Source organism: Canis lupus, chromosome 14, assembly GCF_011100685.1.
Source record: "Canis lupus familiaris isolate Mischka breed German Shepherd chromosome 14, alternate assembly UU_Cfam_GSD_1.0, whole genome shotgun sequence".
NCBI classification, from domain to species: Eukaryota; Metazoa; Chordata; class Mammalia; order Carnivora; family Canidae; genus Canis; species Canis lupus.
Window position 1 is genome coordinate 23,242,934 of NC_049235.1, and position 22,547 is coordinate 23,265,480.

Sequence of the window (22,547 nt, forward strand, 5' to 3'; positions counted from 1 at the left end):
CTGAAATTTATCGATCTCAAGGCTCTTCCTCATTTGTTGCCAGTAACTCCTTCCTACAGAACAAATGACTCACAAGCTCAAGCTAAATAAAGTACTCTGTAAAGATTTTCTGCCTCTAGAACTGCTCAAAGTCAGCTTTGATTAGTGGGCACTGATCCTTGCCAACTAGTTCACCCTTAATAACTTCATGGGTTGGGCCTGTCAGGCTAGACTCCGATGTAGACTCTCCTGTTTTTTGTTTTGTTTTGTTTTGTTTTGAAGACTGCCCTTTTTAGACATTCCATCTGAAATCTGTACAGAACAGTATAAGACTGGTCACAGATTTATTGATTTTTCCTGGGCATTTGACTATGCAAAATGGAACCAGCAATGACCTAAACTTAGCATGCTCCATAAACATCGTTTCCTTATTCCACTTGTGTCTTACTGTGTTCCAAGCCAACTCTAGGAATGTTCTTGTGGTAGATCAGGTAATTTTCAGCAAGAGTAAATCAGATTGTTTTGAACTTCTTTCTATTTTTAAAAAATCTTACTTTTTCACCCATTAAAATCTTGATGAGCACGTGCCTCCTCTCAATGAACTGTGTACCTGATCCTTTGCTGGACTGAAGGGAGAGATTAAAATCTTCTACAACAGCACTGATTGTATAGATTTCTTTTCTTTCTTTTTTTTTTTTTTTTTTTTTTGGATAAGTACCTCACTATCTACTTCCTTGTCTAATTTTTATCTGGAAGAACTGCTTAATATTTATTGCTTTAACATCAGAATCACCATGTTTGCCAGACAAGTTGCAGTGTTCAATTTGCTTATCTCTAAAAGACCTAAGAATCAGATAACTTATCTATTTCATCTTAAAGGGTTTCCTTAAAGTTGTCTGCTTAAAACATCTTATGTGTATCCTTCAGAGACTTTAAAAAATGGCAAATGCAAAATCCAACTTGAACACTTACTATGGCCTCTCCATGGCAGTTCTGCTTGAACTTTTCTTCCAAAGTGCCCCAGTGATGAAGGAGCATTGACTATGAACCCCCTAAAGCTTTCAGTGCAGGCGCTTGACTTCAAGCACCCCCCTCTCCCCCACAGCTAGGGTTACCTTAAGCTCATGTGAATTTTGCACCCAGTGTACAATATAGCTGTGATTGTTTTAACATAAAATGCTTTAACTTAGGTAACATCAAATAATAAATTAGATGCTAAAAGATTTGCAGTGTTTTTCCTTTATCATTGTGTATCTTCTCATGTGCTGCATATAACTCCTGGGGATATTCATCCATCAGTTGGAGAGGAATCAGAGTTCATTGGTTTCTTAAATGACTCAGTTTAATGAGACCAGAAGTGTTTTGTGGGGAAATTTTGATGTTCCTTCAGCCCACTTTGTAAAGGCTGTTAAATGGCCTTTTTCTTGAGGAGTTGCCGTTGCTTGCAGTGGATTCCTTATCAGTCTTCCCCTCTGCTCATTTCACTGTCAGAACATACAGTTCTGCTTTTAATTAGAAATAGAGAATTTCTGTACTTCTAGTTCTATCCAGAAAATGTGTTATCTGGATCTTTTGGTTGTCAAGTTCTTATCAAAATCTCAGTAACAAGCAATATTAATAGTGGGCTGCCTGAAAGATAAATAATTCATCCATTACTCAAAATAAGCCATATCCTTTTTTGGATATGGACTGTATGAGTATCTGTTGAAAAAATACCCGTGTACCCATGGGCCCAGTATTTCACCTATAAGTTCAGGAGACTCATAGAATCCTTGTTAACCATTCATGAATTTCCAGTAAGTTGATCATTTATTCAATAAATATTTATTGAGTACCTACTCGAATACTTAATTGAGTGCACATGGGCTAGACACCATGCTGGTGAAAGGATTTTTATTTTTTGTGAATTGCCTTAAGCTTCATCAAATCTTTTTTTTTTTTTTTTTTTTGTGAAGTTAATGAAGTAAGAGGTCAAATTTCAATGAGATGGTTGCAATATATAACAATTCTCATTTTTAAAGTAACTATGGAGACTTAATTCTTTAGTTAGTTTTTTTTTTTTTTTTTAAATACATGTGGCTGCATTTCTGCCTCCCTCTCTGCCATTAGTTTCAACCAGATTGGTAGAAGTTTTAAATGAGAAATGTTTGTGAGGTCGACTTTCAATTTTTAGAACTTAGCCTTTTCTTTCACTATCACTTCTTGAACCAGATCCACATGATTTAACACAAAGGGTTTGAGATTGAATCATTGCAGACTTTAAACTGTTTGAATATTTTTCCTTTTTTGTGGTAGATCATATGATGGGAGATCCTGTTTGGGCAGTTGGGCCCAAGCTTTGGAGCTATCAGGTAGCCAGGTTTTACCTGTAGGTGCTCACGCAGCTTTAGCTTCCTGAGTTCTCTTGGTAGTGACCTCTCCCCTCCCTGCTTCTCTGGCCCTCATTATTCTTAACCACCTCTCTTCCTGAGAAATTATTTAATGGTGAGGTGAACGAGAATCTTGTATTAAATGGAACACTTCTCAAAGTGACAAGCAGCCCCAAAAGTAGACCTTGAATTTTTCTGCAGCATGTCAGTGATGAGTTTTGTGGTGTCAGTTTCCTCCAACATGATGGGGTGACTGACTTCACTGATTATGGGAAGGTCAGACCTTTCTGAGGGTAGTTTTGTGCTTCTCCTTCTTCTTAGGGTAATTTTGTTTTTAAGGTGATAGCATGAGTTTTTAGGCCTCTTAGATTCTTTTTCTGATGATTTGAAAGTTAAATATGTCTATGCTTCAACCAACCGTTCATAAACTTGGGTCTCCAGTTAAGATTTTGATTTCCTTAGAATTTTACAAGAATTTATGTATTCCAAGTATAGATTTGTTTTAATCTCACATTAAAATAGGATAATCTTGAACTGTTTAAAAATAGTGACACCACAGTGACCTAAGCAGGAGCACTGGAAATTTTCACTTTAGAAACTCTCTGAATCCCTAGGGTGGTCTGGGGATGTGATGTTCCAATCTGGAAGGTCATCTTGGAAATAGATCTAGTTCTAAGTTTAGGATCAGAAAGACTACTTCCTTCCTCCAGACTTTTCATATTTTGCCCTAAAGCTATGTTGAGGGAGGGCAGATCTATTTTTCACTTCCACAACTTTGGGGGAAATACAACTTGTGAGGCTCTACGATGTAAATGCTCATATAATACCTTGCAAATATTAGGTGTTCATATTAGAGTTCAGGGAGAGAGAGTGGATGAATTTGTATAGTAAAACCTCTAAACTAGGCCCTGGGCAATAAATAATACTATTTACATCCATGGAAATAAATCTTTTGCTGACTTCTCATCTGATTATATCCAGAAAACTATATTTAAAGATAGGGAAAGTTCTGAAGTAAAGTGAACATAAAAATAAAGTATTTTCTTCCCATGAAAGGTGGTGATATTTTACCCACTTATTTATAAGCCTTTCAAAATATTTAGAGATGCTCACTGAAGTAATTCCTGGGGAGGGGGAGCCCCCAAACCCAAAAGTTTATAGTAAGAAAAAAATCATGTAATTCACACTTGGATCTCTGCAGAGATTTGATTAACATTTCACTTGTGTGTCAGGCATTGAATTAGCATGTTCTGTTCCTCATGGAGAAAACTGTGTGAGGTAGAATGGAACCTATCTTACCTTCTAAATACATAATATATAATATAGTTTTAAATGAATGGACCAGAGAGTTTCCTCCCTCACTGTGGAGCTTTGGGGCCTGGAGATTCTCAGAAGGATGGAGTTGTGGCCCATACCTCAAAACCCTAAGGGGAAACCAAGGTTGGAGGCCTTCAGGTGGAGCTGTGTCTGTGACAGTTTTTGCACTTACTGAATGAAAGCAGTAAAGCGTGCTGAAGACAATCTGCCTGACATTTTACACAACTTCAGTAAGTGATTGACTGGAAACTGCCCTGCTCCTTTCCATTTTCACTGTGCTTTGTTTGGTAGGAACTTGCCCAGATTACTGTCTCCCATGCTTGTAAATTTGCATTGTTGCTTTGTTGAGGATAAAGTATTTTCTTTTTAAAAATTTTATTGAAAATGAATTAATTAACATATTGTCTATCACTAGTTTCGGCGCAGAATATAGTGATTCATCAGTGGCATATAACACCCAGTGCTCATCACATATGTGCCCTCCTAATGCCCATCAGCCAGTTACCCCATCCCCTTACTACTGTCCCTCCAGCAACTCTCAGCTTGTTCCCTATAGTTAGGAGTCTCTTACGGTTTATCTCCCTCTCTGGTTTCATCTTATTTTATTTTTCCCTCCCTTCTCCTACATTCATCTGTTTTGTTTCTTAAATTCCACATAGGAGTGAAATCAAGTGGTATTTGTCTTTCTCTAACTTACATATGAGGATAAAGTATGTATAAAGTAGCTTTTGTTGTTGTTGTTGTTGTTGTTGTTGTTGTTGTTGTTGGAGTCCCTACCCTCCTTCATTTAAATGTTTTGTGCCCTCCAGCTTTCCTGATTCAGGTGGACCTTATCTCCTGCCCTGCAGGTCCTGCTTCCTGATCCTGGCCTTAGAGAAGTGTGATTAGGATGATGACTAGAACACAAATAGGAGCTCCCCTCCCAACCTGCTTCCTCGCTCTGCTTCACCTGTCCATGGTTTTGCAGTTGGGGGTCTCACTGTGCTTCCTTCACGACAACTGTTCTTCCTGTGACCTGTGTTCCAATCCTTTGCCTTCTGAGGATACCTGTCTGTGTTTACTTTCTGCCACTTCTCTTTCTCTAAGATTTTGCTGTGACCATTCCTGCTGTTTCTTTGCTCTTGGCTCTACTCCCCTTTTCTATCTCTGACCTCTCTTCTTTTATGAATTTTCTCAGCAAGAGGAGGTCATGATTTGTAAAGCTGAAATTTGCATTGAAACTCAGGCAGAAAAGGTATATAGAGATATATTCCCATACAGTTGAATTTGAGGCAAGGGATCCCGAGGTAGAAGAGTGATCCCAATATGAGTGTCTCATCTCATTTTTCCATTCTTTCCATTATCGTGATTGAAAGCCAGATTTTATGGATTAAATTATTCATAGCTTGGCTTTAACAATACGGCATTTGATAATATTGGTACAGAAATGATAGGCCACGTCACATTTTAAAACCCCAGCTCTGGGATCCCTGGGTGGCGCAGCGGTTTAGCGCCTGCCTTTGGCCCAGGGCGCGATCCTGGAGACCCGGGTATCGAATCCCACGTTGGGCTCCCGGTGCATGGAGCCTGCTTCTCCCTCTGCCTATGTCTCTGCCTCTCTCTCTCTCTCTCTCTCTCAATGTGTGACTATCATAAATAAATAAAAAATTAAAAAAATAAAATAAAATAAAAATAAAACCCCAGCTCTCCATTAACTCACTCTTTCAAAGTTGGTAATATAATTGATATTCTTGTTCAGGGCCCAGTGGTCCTGTGCTTCCCAAACTGACTATCAAAGACAGAAATAGTTTAGTACGGTGTTAATGTTATGTATTTTATTATATCTTATTTTTTGCCTGTAATATATTGTGACAATTCTGGTCTGGGAAGCAGGAAAGCTGGGTTTCAGTCATACTCGAGTGGTTCTGATAGAAAACTCGGGCATCACGGAGCTTGGGTGGCTCAGTGGTTGTCTGCCGTTGGCTCGGGTCTTGATCCCAGGGTCCTGGGATCGAGTCCTGCATCGGGTTCCCAGCAGGGTGCCTGCTTCTCCCTATGTTTCTGCCTCTCTCTGTGTGTCTCCCATGACTAAAAAAATAAAATCTTAAAAAAAAAAAACAAATACTCAGGTATTTTTTTCCACTAATACTCGAAACAGCTACTCTCATTTTGGTTCTTACTCCTTGCATTTCTCTCGGTGCCTTTTAAACATTTCTTAAAATTTCCAAATAAAGGGGCAGCCCCGGTGGCACAGCGGTTTGGCGCCGCCTGCAGCCTAGGGTGTGATCCTGGAGACCTGGGATCAAGTCCCGCATTGGGCTCCCTGCATGGACCCTGCTTCTCCCTCTGCTTGTGTCTCTGCCTCTCTCTCTCTCTCTCTCTGTGTCTATGAATAAATAAATAAAATCTTGAAAAAAAATCCAAATAAATAGCTCTCAAGTTTGAAAATGAAAGCCATGTATTTCTTAATGTATTAGGCAAATATTTTAAAGTAGTTTTTGAAGTGATTTTCTTTAAATTGAATCTTATTTTTCCACTGACCTCTACTATAATCTCTGTAATGTGTTCCCTTGAGTAAAATTTGATCCTAATTCAAGCTGCTAGACCATCCATCCTACCTGACGATGAGTACCTCGTTTTCTTTTCTGTAAAAAATGCTGACAGACAAGCTGAATAGTTTGTGTTGATGCACAGTTGCTAGGCCCACCTCTACAACTTCTCTGTCCTAGCTGCAGGGGTAAAGCACTCAGTTTTTACTTCTATTCATTCTTCAGTCCCTTTGGAATATAAATTTATTATGTGTTCTTTGAAGCCATAAGACCAGCCATAGCAGAGTTTCAGGAGAATGCCATCAGCCGCTCTTCTGGTAGCGCTACCCTGAATTTACTGCCTGCTTTTAAAATTCTTCCTTGCCAAACTTTCAGTGAATGACTCTTCATGTAATTGGGCACAGCTGTAGTTTATTTTATTTGCCAAAAATAATTACCGTTGCCTACTAAAATGGCGATTAAAACCCACTCAATGTTTGTAATGCTTTTTGCTAAGGTTTTGAAAATGTGCCTAAAATGAGGCTTCTCCAAGAAGAATCATGTCAGTTCCTTGAATTACTGAATGACAAATTCCTGTTCTTGTGAAAGGTTGCTGTTTAAACTGGCCTTCTATCAAGAGTGAGAATAAAGAATCAATTATCATTCCAATTTATTTCACCTGTAGAATTTTTCATTTTTTAATGTGAAGTACCAACTTGTTAGAACTCTGATTTTTCACTCATTAAAGAAAAAGAAAAACTTTGTCCATTGTATGGATTTAACCGTATACATGGCAAGAAATAGCCCATTAATTTAAAAAAAAAAAAACATCTTTTCTAACCAGTACTGAATTCCAGAGGTCCTCACTCAGGTTTTGAATCACCTTAGAATGCAGGTGCTTACAATACAGATAATCCCAAGAATTTGTCTTAACCAATGCAGAGGCTGAGGGTGAGCCCCTAGGAAGTTTTTTTGTTTTTTTTTTTTTTCTTAAGATTTTATTTATTTATTCATGAGAGACACAGAAAGGCAGAGACACAGGCAGAGGGAGAAGCAGGCTTCCTGCGGGGAGCCGGATGCGGGACTTGATCCCAGGACCCGGGGATCGTGCCCTAAGCCGAAGGCAGACACTCAACCGCTGAGCCACCCAGGTGCCTCAGAAGGTTTTTTTTTTTTTTTTTTTTTAATTTTTATTTATTTATGACAGTCACAGAGAGAGAGAGAGGCAGAGACACAGGCAGAGAGAGAAGCAGGCTCCATGCACCAGGAGCCCGACATGGGATTCAATCCCGGGTCTCCAGGATCGCGCCCTGGGCCAAAGGCAGGCGCCAAACCGCTGCGCCACCCAGGGATCCCCCGGTTTGTTTTTTTTTTTTTCTTACTTATTTCTTGTTTGTCCAGTAAGATGTTTTAATATATAATTACACAGACCTTCCTAGAATAGTAGTTCTCAAGGAGATACTTTCATGAAGGCCAGGACGTCTTCCTTCTTCCAAGTGCATTTCTGTGTGACCCTGGGTTTTAATATACTCCAGGCAAACAGTGGATCACAACAGCCTGAATGCAGAAGCAGATAGGGATAACCCAATTGTCCACTCTATTTTTTTTTTTTAAGATTTTATTTATTTATTCATGAGAGACACAGAGAAAAGGGCAGAGACACAGGCAGAGGGAGAAGCAGGCTCCCCATAGGGAGCATGATGTGGGACTTGATCCCGGATCCTGGGATCACGACCTGAGCTGAAGGCAGGCGCCCAACTACTGAGCCACCCAGGCATCCCTCAGCTGTCCACTCTTAATTCAGAAATTAAAGGAGATTTTCAAATATGTAAGATAATGCCTCTCTTTTCACTACATTTTTGTGTTTTTTAATACAGCTTTTTAAAATAAAAGCATGCTATTTATGTTAACATGCAAAACAATTTTATTTATTTATAAAAAGATTTTACTTATTAGGGAAAGAAGCGCACGTGGGTATGTACACGCAGAAGCAATGGAGAGGGGGCACCGGGAGACGGAGAAGCAGACTCTTTGCTGAGCAGGGAGCCCGAGGTGGGGCTCCATCTCAGGACCTTGGGGTCATGACCTTAGCTGAAGGCAGATGCTTAATCGACTGAGCCACCCAGGTGCCCCCAAAACATAATTTTAAATGAAATCATAAATATATTTTAAATTTCTCAGTTTTGATTTCTAATATGATAAAATATCAATAACTGTCATAAGTGAGAGCCCTTTGAGGTCCTCAATATTTTCAAGAGTGTAAAGAGATCTTGAGATGACAGAGTTTAAGAACTGCTGCTTTGGAGAATTGCTTTTGTACCAGAATGTCAGTTTCATTTATAGTTTTTCATTACAAAAAGGTCATCAATGGAAAAAATAGTGCTCTGTTTTATTTGAGTAGAAAAATAGGGAAGATGGGGCAATCCTGGATGGTTTCGTTATCTGAATGGAAAGTGATGTGGACTAACTCAGCATGAAGGTCTATGTCCAGAAGGGGGATGACAGCACAGAAGCCAGAGAACACAGGACTGCTGGCATTCTCTCTGACCTTGTTATTTTTTTTAAATTTTTATTTATTTATGATAGAGAGAGAGAGAGGCAGAGACACAGGCAGAGGGAGAAGCAGGCTCCATGCACCGGGAGCCCGACGTGGGATTCGATCCCGGGTCTCCAGGATCGCGCCCTGGGCCAAAGGCAGGCGCCAAACCGCTGCGCCACCCAGGGATCCCTGACCTTGTTATTATTGTACATGGAAGGGAGCACCTCTTCTCACATCTTGTAAACCAGTCTTTATTTTTTTAAAACTTTCTATGCAATGGTGAGATCTCCACTTAGACCATAAAGTAAATATAATTGGATTGGGTCACATGCTTTGTGCAGTATTCATGTTCAGTGTGTCATCACAAAATGCTTAATACATATTTTATATACTCATCTGGCTCTAAGTACTATACTTAATCTATTACTTTGGTAATAGTCATTTGAGTGTTTCCATTATAAAGCAACAAATTCTAATTCAGGCTGAAGCCGTTGCACATATTCAAAACCAAAATGTATTTGTGCTCTATAATCTATTATTAGAAATCTTTGGTGCTGGGACACCTCGGTGGCTCAGTGGTTGAACATCTGCCTTTGGCTCAGGTCATGATCCTGGAGTCCTGGGATCAAGTCCTGCATCGGGTTCCCCCCAGGGAGCCTGCTTCTCCCTATGTCTCTGCCTCTCTCTCTGTGTCTCTCATGAATAAAAAAAATAAAATCTTTAAAAAAAAAAATCTTTGGTGCTATTTTGTGTGGAGAAAACCTAGGTGAAATCGCTATTCCCTAGAATAAGCTATGAAAGTTGCCATTCAAAGTGTTCTCATGGAGTCTGGGTGTTGAAAAGAAAGTTGATGCTCATTAGTGTCTGTGTGTGGTTTGTGATTTGGGAAAGAAAAAGGAGAGATTTAGTGAAAATATGTAAAATCTGTGTTGAAGTAGAACAAAAGTCAGATAAAAAGATGATCAAAAGAGTCTAAGAAGTGAATTACTGATGTAGGGTTGAGGGAAGACTAGAAGAGATGCAAACAGAGAGGCTTATGTCAGCACAGCAGTCTAGCTCTGCTGGTTAGGGCGCTATGATGGGAGGAGTAAAGGATAAGTTGAGGAAATGCCAGTGGGACATAGGAAGTACATGATGTTTAGTGATTCTAGTAAGAGAAATTAAAACTAATAAGAATGCTAACAGTATGTGTAAGGTTTTTGTCCTTTTATTTTTTAAAGAAATGCTTTCTTTTAAAAAATTAAAAAATTAATTCATTTGAAAGTGCAAGAGCATAAGTAAGGGGAGGGGCACAGGGAGAGGGAGAAGCAGACATCTCGCCTGAGGCGTGGCTCTATCCCAGGACCCTGGGATCGTGACCTGAGTAGAAGTGATGCTTGACCGACTGAGCCACCCAGGCGTCCCAGATTTTTAGTCTTTTAAAGCGTGCTCCAAAGCTTCAGTTGAAATACCTAGAAACATTAGGTATTGTTATTTTTTAGAGTTGGGGAAAATGAGGTATGCAAAGCTTAAGGAACTCCTCTAAAGCCACACACTAGTGAGTGACAATACATGATCTTAACTCATTTTGTCTTCATAGCTGCTCTCAGAACTTAGTTCTGTTATCCCCAACTCACAGATGGGGAAGCTAATTGTGAGAGAAGTTGAGTAACTTGCCCAAGATTGCAGTTAGTAAGTGCCAGAGCTGGGATTTTCAACTAGATTGTCTTGAGTCTGTGCTCTTAACCAGTATGTTCTACATCCTGTGTGTTGTTTCTGTTATTTTCGGATGGACCATCTTAACTTAGATTTTAAAAATAATTCAGTACAGTGCAGACATTTGCAGTGGTGCCTAAGATCCTAGCAGTGGCCCAGGGAGGTGACAGTGAATCTTTCTTAATGCTGGGCTTATGTTTTTATACCATTCCTATCTTTGAAGTCAAATCATTTTTAGTTAGTCCCTAGAAACAGTAACATGACTGTGTCAGGGCACTTATTAATTAGTATTGAGGCATTGTTTTCTCATTAGAAGCACATAACGGTAATGATTGCACTAGCATGCTTTGCATAGTAGGATTACTGTTTCTGCACATATTTGAGGAGTTGGGATAGGTAGGCAAAAATCAGTTTCTGTGGTTCTTTGTATTGTGCAGCAAAAACTATATCCAGCGTGGTAGTTGACCTGCCTGCAATGTTCAGGTGGAATAGATTTGGTCATCAAATTATTGCTACTTAGAAGACATGAGAAAATACCTGCGTGGGAATCAAGTTTGTAACTATAGCACTTTTTACTTGCCTTGAATGACTTCCTTGGAAATCAGAAGGCTTGTGTTCCGTTTCTAGCACCATCATCAATGTTACCTTTGGTAAACCATTTAAACATGCTAAACGTATGTTCCATTTGGCAGTGGGAATGCCATATGCTCCCACACTGCCTTAATGCGATTTTGCAAAAGCGAAATTGATTTTTGAATAGGAATATGTAAAATGATTCTATCACTTACTAAGTAGAATGCATTGTATGGTTCATAAATCTAACATAATAAAAGAACAGATGATAGTTTGGAACTTAAACAAAAAAAAAGACCTCTTTAGTTTTATGAGATTCAGAAATCAGCTTAATTTTGCCTTAAAACGATCCTTAGTGTTAACATCTAGTGCTTTTTAAAAATCAGCCAAGATATCTTTGGACATTGAAATTCTTTTTCTGTTCAGAAATGTCATTAACTTGAAATATAAAGATGCTTTCTAAGGAAACTGGTTTGCCTAGCCAGATCTTTTAATGTAGTTATTTTGCGATCTGAGCTGTAAAACCCAAACATTGGGGCTGCTCTCCACAATGCCTTGTTGCCCAGACAGTGATGTCATGTTTTAAGCATGTTTGGTTTGCAAAGGTCCTGCTTTTGATCCTTCAGTTGCCACTTTTTTTATGCGGCTCCTCCTGAATTACAAAGGTACTGAGAGTGATTTGCTTCATTAAGGTCTGTTGCTGACACTGTTGTATTTCATTCCTCATTCTTCTCTTCGCCTCCTTCATTAAGACCTTATTCAAATTTGGATCATGGTTCTACTGTGACATCCATGCCATTATCATCTAAATAGCAATTACATATTCAAAAACAACAGCTTCTCCTTAACTGTCTGTAACTTAACATTTTACATAGATTCAAGTGGGAATTAAGAGTAAAATGAATCTTTTCTTTGTGATTTACAACCCTTCCTTTCACCCTTGATTTACTAGTTAATGTTGAATAAGCTACTTGTAGACGAAGGAAGACAAAATTATTGATTGCTCAGCTTTAGTTCATAGAGGTATATATATTATAAATTGTTTCTGTACTGAACAGTTTACCCAAGTGACAGTGACCCTGATTTAATCACCCACGTATTTGTGACAGCATTTACCATTTTGGATATAATGGGACCAGGTTTAACACTCTATTAAGAAATTGATAGTTATCTTTTACAAACCTGCAGGCTTTATAACTTAAAACATTTAAAGGACACTTTTTAAAATGAGTCAATATATTTGTCCCTTGTAGAACTCAAAAGTAGATGCAAATTCTATGAATAATATAATAGTATACTTTTCGATGTTTTGGCCATCTTAAAATTGTATTTTACAATCAGTACATACTAAGCTAATTTGATTGAAATGAGCAACTATGGAAGCAGAGTGTTTCAATAGTTACAGTGGGCATAAATATTAAGGCTTTTTTTTTTTTTTTTGCTGTGAAATGTTGTCAAAGGAAAGATAGTGCAAAATACCAAATACATGTGTGTATTTTGTGTAATACAAATGAAGGCAGTTATATTGTATAGATCTCTTTTAAGAATTTTTTAACCAACTGAAAGAGAGGAAGAGAGAAAGAATAGGAGGGACGGAGGGATAGGGGAAGAAAAGGCAAGAGAGAGGAAGAGAAAGAGAGCCCTAAACTCAAAAATGCTAATTAACTCTTCAAAACCCAGTCTTCTGGCACCTTGCATAATTTCTCACATATTTTACAAATTTCTTGTGATGGTTAAAGAATTTTCTTTCCTTTTTGTCTGAAATGAACTTCCATATTTTTTGTTTCTCTATCCATATTCTCAAGTATATCAGCATTATGTATGTACTAATAATTATATAACGTCCAGGTTGTATCCAATGTAGACTTAAGTGAGATTAATTTTTGTAGATGTGAACAGTAGAAACTCGTTCAGTTCTGGATCTTCATCAGTGAAAGTCAGGAGGACTCATCCTTTGCCATCTCACCATCTTTTATGAAGATAAGCCCTGAGAATAAGGTGGAGAGGCCAGAGGTTGGTGTTCATTTCAAAAAGCACCAACCAAGGAGGGTAGAATGCGGAAAAACAAAAGAAACTCTGTAGAGAAGGTGGACCATTGAGAGACTTGGAGCTGACAGAACAGTCAGGTGCTGAGATTGCAAGGACAAAGTGAGGCTTATGGGTTGATTAGGGTTTGCTTAGAAATTGTTCCAAACATGGGTCTGTTGATGTGTCCCTGTATTATATTTTGTCATGTTGTCTGGTGACTAGCTGGGGGAAGGTCATTAAAGTGATAGATGTTACCAGATATGTTTTTTCCTCTTGCTTATGCTGTCTTAGTCCCTTTGGGCTGCTATCATAAAAATACCATTAAGCAGGTGGTCCATTTTGAGTACTTTTTGTATAAAGTGTTAGACCTGAGTCAAAGTTCTTCTTTTTTTCCTACAAATGTCCAGTAACAGTGTTGCTTTTAATGGTAGAACAAAACAAAACATAGAAAACATCCCAGATGTTCATCATCAGAATAGGTATATAATCTGTGTTATACTCATACAATTGAGTGTCATATAAAAATGAAACAACTCAGGGTACATGAAGCAATATGGACGAATCCCAGATATATGATGTTGAATGAGAAAGACAAACTGCTGAAGAACATCGTATGCACATTGTCATTGTGATTCTTTTAATAGAGGGTTCTGAAACATATAAAACTAAACTAGGGATATAAATGACTATGGTTAGCAATATTAAAGAATGAGAAGGGGCACCTGGGTGGCTCAGTCGGGAATCTGCCTTCAGCCCAGGTCATGATCCCAGGGTCCTGGGATTGAGCCTCATGGCAGGCTCTCTGCTTGGCAGGGAGCCTGCTTCTCCCTCTCCCTTTGCCTGCTGCTCCACCTGCCTGTGCTCTCTTTCTCTTTGTCAAATAAGTAAAATCTTAAAAAAAAAAAAAAAAAAAAAGAATGAGAAATACAGATTTTCAAGAAAATTTACCTCTGAAGTAGGGGTAAAGGAGCCTGAGATGGGGCAACTTCAAGGTTAAATAAATTCTATTTCTTACGTCATGGATACATGGGTTTCCATTACATTGCCATTCTGAAAATGTTTTCTTTTTCAAGACTGCGTTTTCTGTTTGTTGCTAGCATAAAAACATGCAGTTGATTTTTGTAGCAACCATCATTCATTCATTCATTCATTTGTTTATTTTTAATTTATTTATGAGAGACAGAGAGAGAGAGAGAGAGGCAGAGACACAGGCAGAGGGAGAAGCAGGCTCCATGCAGGGAGCCTGACTTGGGACTCGATCCCAGGTCTCCAGGATCAGGCCCTGGACTGAAGGTGGCGCTAAACCGCTGAGCCACCAGGGCTGCCCCAGTAGCAACCATCTTGATAAAGTTTTTATTTCTAATAATTCATCTTTAAATTCTTCTGGAATGTCTAAGTAGGTAGTCATGAACACTAAGGAGGTTGTTTCTTTCTTTGCAGTCATCATGGCTTGTATTTTTTATCTCATTGCATTATCTAGGACATCTAGTGTGTTGAAATGTGGAAGTAAGCATCTTTTTTCCATTTTTGATCATGAAGAGAATGTTTATAATGTTTGCAATGTTTAGTAAATACAGCATATACTGTTTATCAGGTTACTTCTAATTTGTGATACGGTTTTTAAAATAAAAATTGGCAGTGTTATTAAATATGCCTTTTTAAGATCTTGATCAAGTAATTTTTTGCCTTTAATTCTCATATGTAAACAACTTTGCATTCCTGAAGTGAAGTCAAAGTATATTTTATTTTTGATATTTCAAAAATAAATTACTGGATTAACTTGGCTTATATTTGGCTTGAATTTTTGCAACACATTTTTATGAGTGAGATTTGTGATTTTCCATTCTTGAGCTCTCTTTGAAAAGTTTCGTTCAGGGTTATATTAGACTCATTAAGTGAAGTGGGAAGTATTATTTTTTAAAAAAAGATTTTATTTGTTTATTTGAGAGAGAGAGGGGAAGAGAGAGCACAAGCAGGGGGAGAGGAAATAGGAAAGGGACAAGCAGACTCCCCACTGAACATGGAGCCCTAAATGGGTCTCGATCCCAGGACCCTGAGATCATGACCTGAACTGAAGTCAGATGCTTAACTGACTGAGCCATCCAGAAGCCTCAGTATTCCTCACTTTGAAAACAATTTATTGGAAAAATTTGTATAAGATTTGATTTTAGTAGAAATCACTTGTGAAATGATCTGGGCCTCGTGTTTCTTTAGTAGGTAGCTTTTTATCTACTGAATGAATTTATTAATAATCATTGAGTAATCTATGGAGTCAATATGGTAAGTTATAGTTTCATAGGAGATTGCTTATTTAAAAAAAAAAACCTCACAGTTTATTGCCAGAGAGTTTTTAAAAATAACCTCTTCTTTCTTTTTTAATCCCTGGGATTTTTGTTGTTATGTTGTACTTCTCCCCCTAATATTGTTTATTTAGTCCTTTGCTATTTTTCCTTAGCCTTTTCTTTTTCTTTTTTTTTTTAGTCTTTTCAAAGATGGACTTTAGAATTTATTGTTCCTCTCTGTTGAATTGTATATCCTATTTCATTGTTTTTTGTTTTTGCCTTGGGTTCCCTGCCCCCGGCCCCCCATTTTCTTTGGGATTTATTTGGTTAGTTTCATTCTACTTCTTAGGCTGGTTGCTTACTTTTGGCTGATTAATGTTTAACTTTTTATATTCTAATGTAGTCATTAAAATGGTCTGTATTTCCCTTCAAATGCTATTTAGTAGCTTCCAATTTTAATTTGTATTATTTCCACTAGTTTTAAATTTTATATATTTTTCAATTTCTATACTTCATTCCTGAGTTATTTAAAAGTATTTTAAGATTTCCAAGTGTATGAGATGTTTTGTTTTGGTTACGTTTTTGGTGAAGATTTTTCTTCCATGCATTGTGGTCAGAGAATATGGCCCAAATGATAGTCTTTAAATGTATTGAGATTTGATTCACAGTCTAGTATCTGACATTTATAGAATATTTTGTGGGGAAAAGGATAGTTTTTAAGTTTTGTGAGGATAAATTCTATTTTGGTGGATTTTTATATTCCACTTACCTGTTTAGTACTTTAGAGTATGGACAGCTTGTAAGAAAAACCTGCTGTTACTAAAGCTGTTTTTAACAGCTCAAGCTTTGTTACATCCTGGCTATAGCCTATTTATTGTCTTCTATACTTCCATCTCAAGACCAGATTTATTATTACTTAAGAACAAGTAATTCTGTATTTTTTTGTCTCATTTCATAATCTTCTGATATGTATGTGATAGATCATCACATATTTACTGTTTTTGTTTTATTATGAATGCTATTAATTTTGATATTTGATTTTTATTTCTTTAATGCACTTGATTATTACCTTCTTGTATTTAATTGGATTTTAGATGACTCCATTGCTGGCTTTTTAACATGTAGCTTAATATAAATATATATTTTACCTAGAATTAGTGGTGAAAGCGTGTTGTATATAAAATAGAGGACAAAAGGTAAGTAGGTCAAAAAAAGGTAAAATTGATCTAAAATCTTTCATATTTGGACATAAGAGAAGACAGTAATATTTGAGTTAAATTTGAAACATTAAAATTTACTATTTTGGGGGGATGTTAATAGTTGGTAAAAAAAAAAAAGGAGACGTGTTTAAATTAAGTTTGGGAAATTCTTGGCTTAAAATGTTTAAAGAAAAAGAAAAAATAAAATAAAATGCTTAAAGATATTTTGCAACAACTTTATAGCCTTAAACCTATTATTGTCTTGAAAATAACTACCTTGGCTTATAATATTCAGCATTTTCCATACTGGCATAAAACTCCTTTTTTCATGGATAATTTTGTAAAGCTGAATATTCTACTGAACCCATATTTATTAAAAGACTACTTAGAATAACTTTCAGAAAGGTAGCATTGTTGAAAATTTCAAAAAATCCTAAAATATAAATTTTGAGATTGTTATTAGGCATTCTTACTAATTAATATATACTGGTTAATTTTATGACGTAAGATTTCTTCCCAGTACTTTAAACATTTCAGAGCACAATGACATGTCTGATTTCATTTGACCTTCCAAACAGCTGTGTACTCTTGTGAGCTGGGTTTTTGGTTTTTTTTTCTGGGATCATTAAAGCCTCAAGTTAATATATCTATTCTGTGAATATTGCTAGAAATTCCATTCAGGAATTTTTAATTTTTGTTGCTGAAATTCTTTCTATCTTCATATTTCATTTTTGATTTGTTGAAGTAATACATTAGATGAAGCTTTTGTTGTTGTTAAAGAAAGAACAATAACCTGATCAAATTTAAATGGAAAACTTCTTGCCTGTTTGTTAGCATTTGTAGGTTCTTCTCTGCCTCTTACAGCTTTGTGGATAGTCAACATTAGCTATTTTAGTTTGGTAGAATTCTGGTTGTCAGATTTCATTATTAATGGAAATACAATATTGCCTATATCAAGATGGAAATATTGCATTTATTGTATATCTGATTTGAAAAATGAGTTTATTTCACTAAGTAAAACTTTCTATTTAAAAATTCTGTGGGGCTCCTGGGTGGCTCAGTTGGTTACGTGTCTGACTTTTGGTTTCTTTCTTTCCTTTTTTTGTTTTTGGGTGTCCCATCCATGTGTCACACACTCTTTGCTCCTAAACGTGGGTATTAGTTCCTTTAACTGCACAATTTAATTTTAAAAATATGAATGTAATGAAGAAGTAATTATTTCTATAAAATAATTAATAATTATTAAAGATTTTGTTTATTTGAGAGAGAGAGAGAGCATAAGCAGAGCCAGAGAGAGAGAGCACAAGCTCCTCGCTGAGCATGGAGCCGATCTGGGGCTTGTTAGGGGGCTAAATGAGGGGCTAGATGGAGACCAGATGGGGGGCTCGATCCCAGGACCCTGAGATCATGACCTGAGCCAAAGGCAGATGTGTAACTGATCAAGTCACCCAGGTGCCCCCTATTCTTGGTTTCTGCTTAGGTAGTGACCTCCAGGTTGTGGGATTGAGCCCTTTGTAGGGCTACACTCTCAGTGCCAAGTCTGCTTGTTCTTCTCCCTCCCCCCTGCTCCTCTCTCTACTCTTGCCTGCTCTTTTTCTCTCTCTCAAATAAATAAATTTTTTTTTAAAGATTTTATTCATTCATGAGAGACAGAGAGAGAGAGAGGCAGAGACACAGGCAGAGGGAGAAGCAGGCTCCATGCAGGGAGCCCGTCGCGGGACTCTCTATCTTGGGTCTCCAGGATCACACCCCGGCCGAAGGTGGCGCTAAACCGCCGAGCCATGGGGGGCTGCCCTCAAATAAATAAAATTTAAAAATTAAGATTAAAAATTCTGTGATTGACTCTTACTGTTTAATTATATATGCACCAATTTTTTCCCAGAACCTTTATTTAAAAATATAATGATGCATTGTATCTTTGAAGTAAAAATTGGAAGTATAGGATTGGTCCTTGACAAAGACTTGGAAAATCAAATTTCATTTTTAATTTCCTCCAAAATACTTTCATTTCCATTTCAGTGCCTCTTTTGTTCATTACTTTAAGAAGGGTCCCATGATTTCCTCAAAGAATGGTATAGAAGGGAAGTCTTAATTGACCTCCACTTAGGTGAGTTTGCAAATTGATCAATATTCTCCAACTTTTCCATGTAGCCCTAAATATTGACAGTGTATAGGCTCTTCTCTGGTGAGCAGACATGCTTTTGCTCATCCAGCAGAGTGGAGTGGTGTCCCATCCATGTGTCACACACTCTTTGCTCCTAAACGTGGGTATTAGTTCCTTTAACTGCACAATTTAATTTTAAAAATATGAATGTAATGAAGAAGTAATTATTTCTATAAAAACATACATAGTTCAATGCTTTGAAAATAATCCATAGTTTAATTGCTTTAAAAAAAAAAAGAACTATCAATATAGGTGTGGCCGAGATAAGAAAAGAATGTAGGATTCTGCATTAGACTGATTTGCAAATATCTGTAAGATCGCATTTGCTACAAAACAGTCGGAGGCTCTGTACAATGAATTATGTTTTGGGCTTACTAAGAAAGGCTCAGAACTCTATTATCAGGTGGCAATTATAGGCCTTGGCCCCAAATCTTCCCTCTGTGGAATGTCAAAGCAAGTGACAGATGGGTGCAAAGTTGGGGAAAGTCAGATGTTGGGGTGTTGGACAGCTGTAGAGAGAAATTGTCTTCTGATCAACCTGTTGTTCAAAAACTCAAAAATGATATGTCTTTCTATTGATAATGACAGTTTTATTGCAGATCAGTTATGCCATGTAGTTGAAACAGTTCTCCAAGTTGATGACACAGAAAAGCAGAGCATGGGGCAGTAAAGTACCAAAATTCAAAGAGGGATTTACAGTTGCCATAGATAGCAATGCAGCTAGAACTAACAAACTACAGTTTTTGTTATAGGCAAATTCACAAATCCTAGAATTTTGAAATAATATATATTATATATCTTTTAGTGTTTTACCTAATGGACTCTCTAAATTATTTATAGGATTTTCCCCCATTAATATGTACCATCAGCATAGAAACACTTGAAAATAAACTTACCTGAAATGAGTGTGCTCCCTGTACTTTCAATTTTTTCCCATCCTTCTCCTTAGGATCTTCGGTAAAGTGACCTAAAAGCCATAGTTTGCCATTGAATTTAATGTTCTTGCTGTAACCTTCAAATCAGAAACTTTGGAGTGTTTAAAGAGGAGATGTGAAAAAAAGTTTTGAATTTTAATTTGGAAAACGAGTGTAAGAGCTAGCAGTCATATAAAATAGATAACATCAAACATTTTTTTTAAATTGTAGGTATAATAAGGGCACAGAGCAAAATTTCCATTGAAGCATTTACTAAACTTTGGTGAAAACTATGACTTGAGAATATTCTGAATTGCAAGAGATACTGAAGAACATAGTTTGTTGTTGTTGTGTATGCGTTTTTAATCATCTCTGACAAATTGAAGGCTTTTGTCAATTAGTAAGACAGTAATGTATGGTAAACTGATAGCTTTTTTGTTTGCTTGTTTTAAATGAAATTATGGATGATGCAGAAACCATACAAGTTGTGACAGAAAAGGCTGGATCTAAATATGAAGAAGAGGAGGAAATAAGAGCAATCCACTGCCAAAAATTACTATGTCGTATTTACCAATGCTCTAGAAATAGTTTTCTGTTGTACTGAATAACAGCCTGAATCAACATTCAGTAAGATGATAATATGGAAAGAGACAATGCCAGGGAAAATTGTATTTCTTCTAAGTAACTTCAAATTATGTACTTTCCTAAAATGATATAATTTATTTGTTTTGAATTAAAATGTAATGGTGAATGTATGCATTTTTAAGTGATTTCCCATTTAACTGAATGCTTATTAAATAAATAGTTCTAATCACATTGGATAAGATGGCCTCTGCTTCATTTAATCTACCTATTTTCCCACCATAGGGCATCGACAGTATGACTGTTTAGGACACCTTGTGTTATATTTTGAAGAGATAAAATAAATATTAAATAACAAAGAAATTAATTTGTAATAGTATGGGTCAGAAACTGGGTCAAGATGAGAGAGTAAGTTTGAAATTTGACCTTAAGGTTTTATTTAAATCTCATCACTGTTCTGTATGCTTAAATTTATAACTGGCTATAAATAGTTGTCAGATTAACATATTCTGTCATAGGAAACTCTGCTTAGGAAAATTCGCTATTAACTAAACTTCATGTTTACTGGTTATTTTAAAATATTAAAACAGACTAACTGAAGCTACTGAAGATTCTATTTATCATAGTTGTGTACTTTTTAGACTTTAGGAAAATCCAGTTTTTAGAATTGAGACTGATTATTTTAGCACTGTGTTGAATAACCTGTGATAGCAGAATGTTTAACTTCATATTTCTATATAATAAACACATTCTAAATTTTAGATCAGATGATAAAGTAAAACTAACATTCATTTGGGAAAGAGAAATATTGCAGAATTTAAGAGTGATTTTTTTTCAAATAATGTGTTCACTGTAACTTGAATGTGCTATCTGTATCCCCCAGTGGTATTTTGAAATATACTGATGTGAATTTCTTGTAAGATACTTTATTTTACTCATACACCTATTTTCGTATTTTAATTTTTTAATAATATCGTACATGATAAGGTATGTGTGGTGAAGGCATGGGTTGTCTATTCCTGTTTACCACTTAGGTGGCATGAATGCATTAAGAAACAAGAGAGTAGAAATGCATAACCTAAAGTTTAAAATGTGTACCTTGAAAATCATACTTTTAAGTTATCTTGGAGAAAAAAACTATATGCATCTAACAAATTGAAACAGATGCCTAATAAGTTATGACTTCTTGGAAATTTGTGTTTTACCCCTCATCATTTTTGTTCATATCCACAGATATCCTCTTGGATCCTCTGGACTGATTATCTTCTATGGATCTGTGATGCTAGGATTTTCTTTCTTTTTTTGTCTTAAAAGTTCTATTTTACCCCATTTCCTTGTATAGACATCCTTCTTGACACAAGGGCACTTATTACATGTAGACGGTAACAGGCAGCAAAGAGACCTGCCTGAGATATGCAGAGACCCATTCTTTCTTTCTTCTTAGAAGCAGCACCAACATAAGCTTTATTTATAGATTAATTTGAAAAGAAACCTCTTTAAGTTATGACTCAGTGTGTTCAGTATATAGCTGGGGGGATCTATGGGTGTTTTTTAAAGCCTCTAGAGTGATTCTGATCATCAGTCAAATTTGGAAACCAATGACTAAGATTAAGTTCTGTAGTATCTGCTAGTATGTTTAATTCCAAACAGGGAAAAAATGGAATTTTTTTTAAACATAAAAAGTAACTTGTGAGCTGACAGAACTTTTATTTTATTAAAAAATGTTTTTTTTTTTAATTTTTTAAGAATAGCTTTTCCTGCCCTTTTGTTGATGAGAGTCAGTGATGGCTGAGGTAGCCAAAAACACCTTTGGGCCAGATTCGGGAGATCCCGAAGGTACAGTGATGAAATACGATTAGCAGGCCATAGGGGAGGGTCACGAATGTGTGATTTTGAAATCTCTTCTGTTTGAAACCAATTTTCAGAGTCTTGAATTCTATCCAATATATAGTATGCTACAAGTGGAAAGATTAAACTGGAGCGGTATAATTAGGGTAAGCCCCGGCATCTGCACTTGTATCACAGCAACTGAATTTGAGACCAGCTGCAAACTGGTGACTAATCTCTCTGGCAAGCCCACATGAGCGTGTAGGACAATGAGGCAGCCTCAGCCTCATGAGCACATGTTTCTTCAACTTGCCTCTGAGCAGGTGATGGCGATGATGCAATCTGATTATACTTGTGAATGTATTCTAACCACAGTCAACAGTTGAGTCTCGCAAGGGATTTCACAAAAGACTTCAAACCAACGAAATAATTTTTCACGTAGTTTCAACTGTAGAAGGCCATGGAAACCAGTATCTTTTTTTTTCACCTTAGTGACTATAGTTCTTTATGGTACTTTATAGTCTTCAATTTGAGAGGTTTTAATTAATTTTGACATGTGAAATGAAGATGAG

General features: G+C 36.7%; 1 protein-coding gene across 11 annotated transcripts in view; it reads left to right on the forward strand.

The window, feature by feature from the left end:
• Positions 1–22,547, forward strand: part of LOC610321 (UBAP1-MVB12-associated (UMA)-domain containing protein 1) — a 229,683-nt gene that overhangs the window by 51,079 nt on the left and 156,057 nt on the right. Inside the window, exon 5 of one of the 11 annotated variants that reach the window (XM_038556920.1) lies at positions 20,040–20,382. The exons of the other annotated variants lie outside the window; for them this stretch is intronic. Coding sequence (XP_038412848.1) covers positions 20,040–20,170 — 131 coding nt within the window. The 3' untranslated portion in view covers positions 20,171–20,382. Of the gene's footprint in view, positions 1–20,039; positions 20,383–22,547 lie in introns of those variants that run through there. 11 annotated transcript variants of the gene reach the window in all.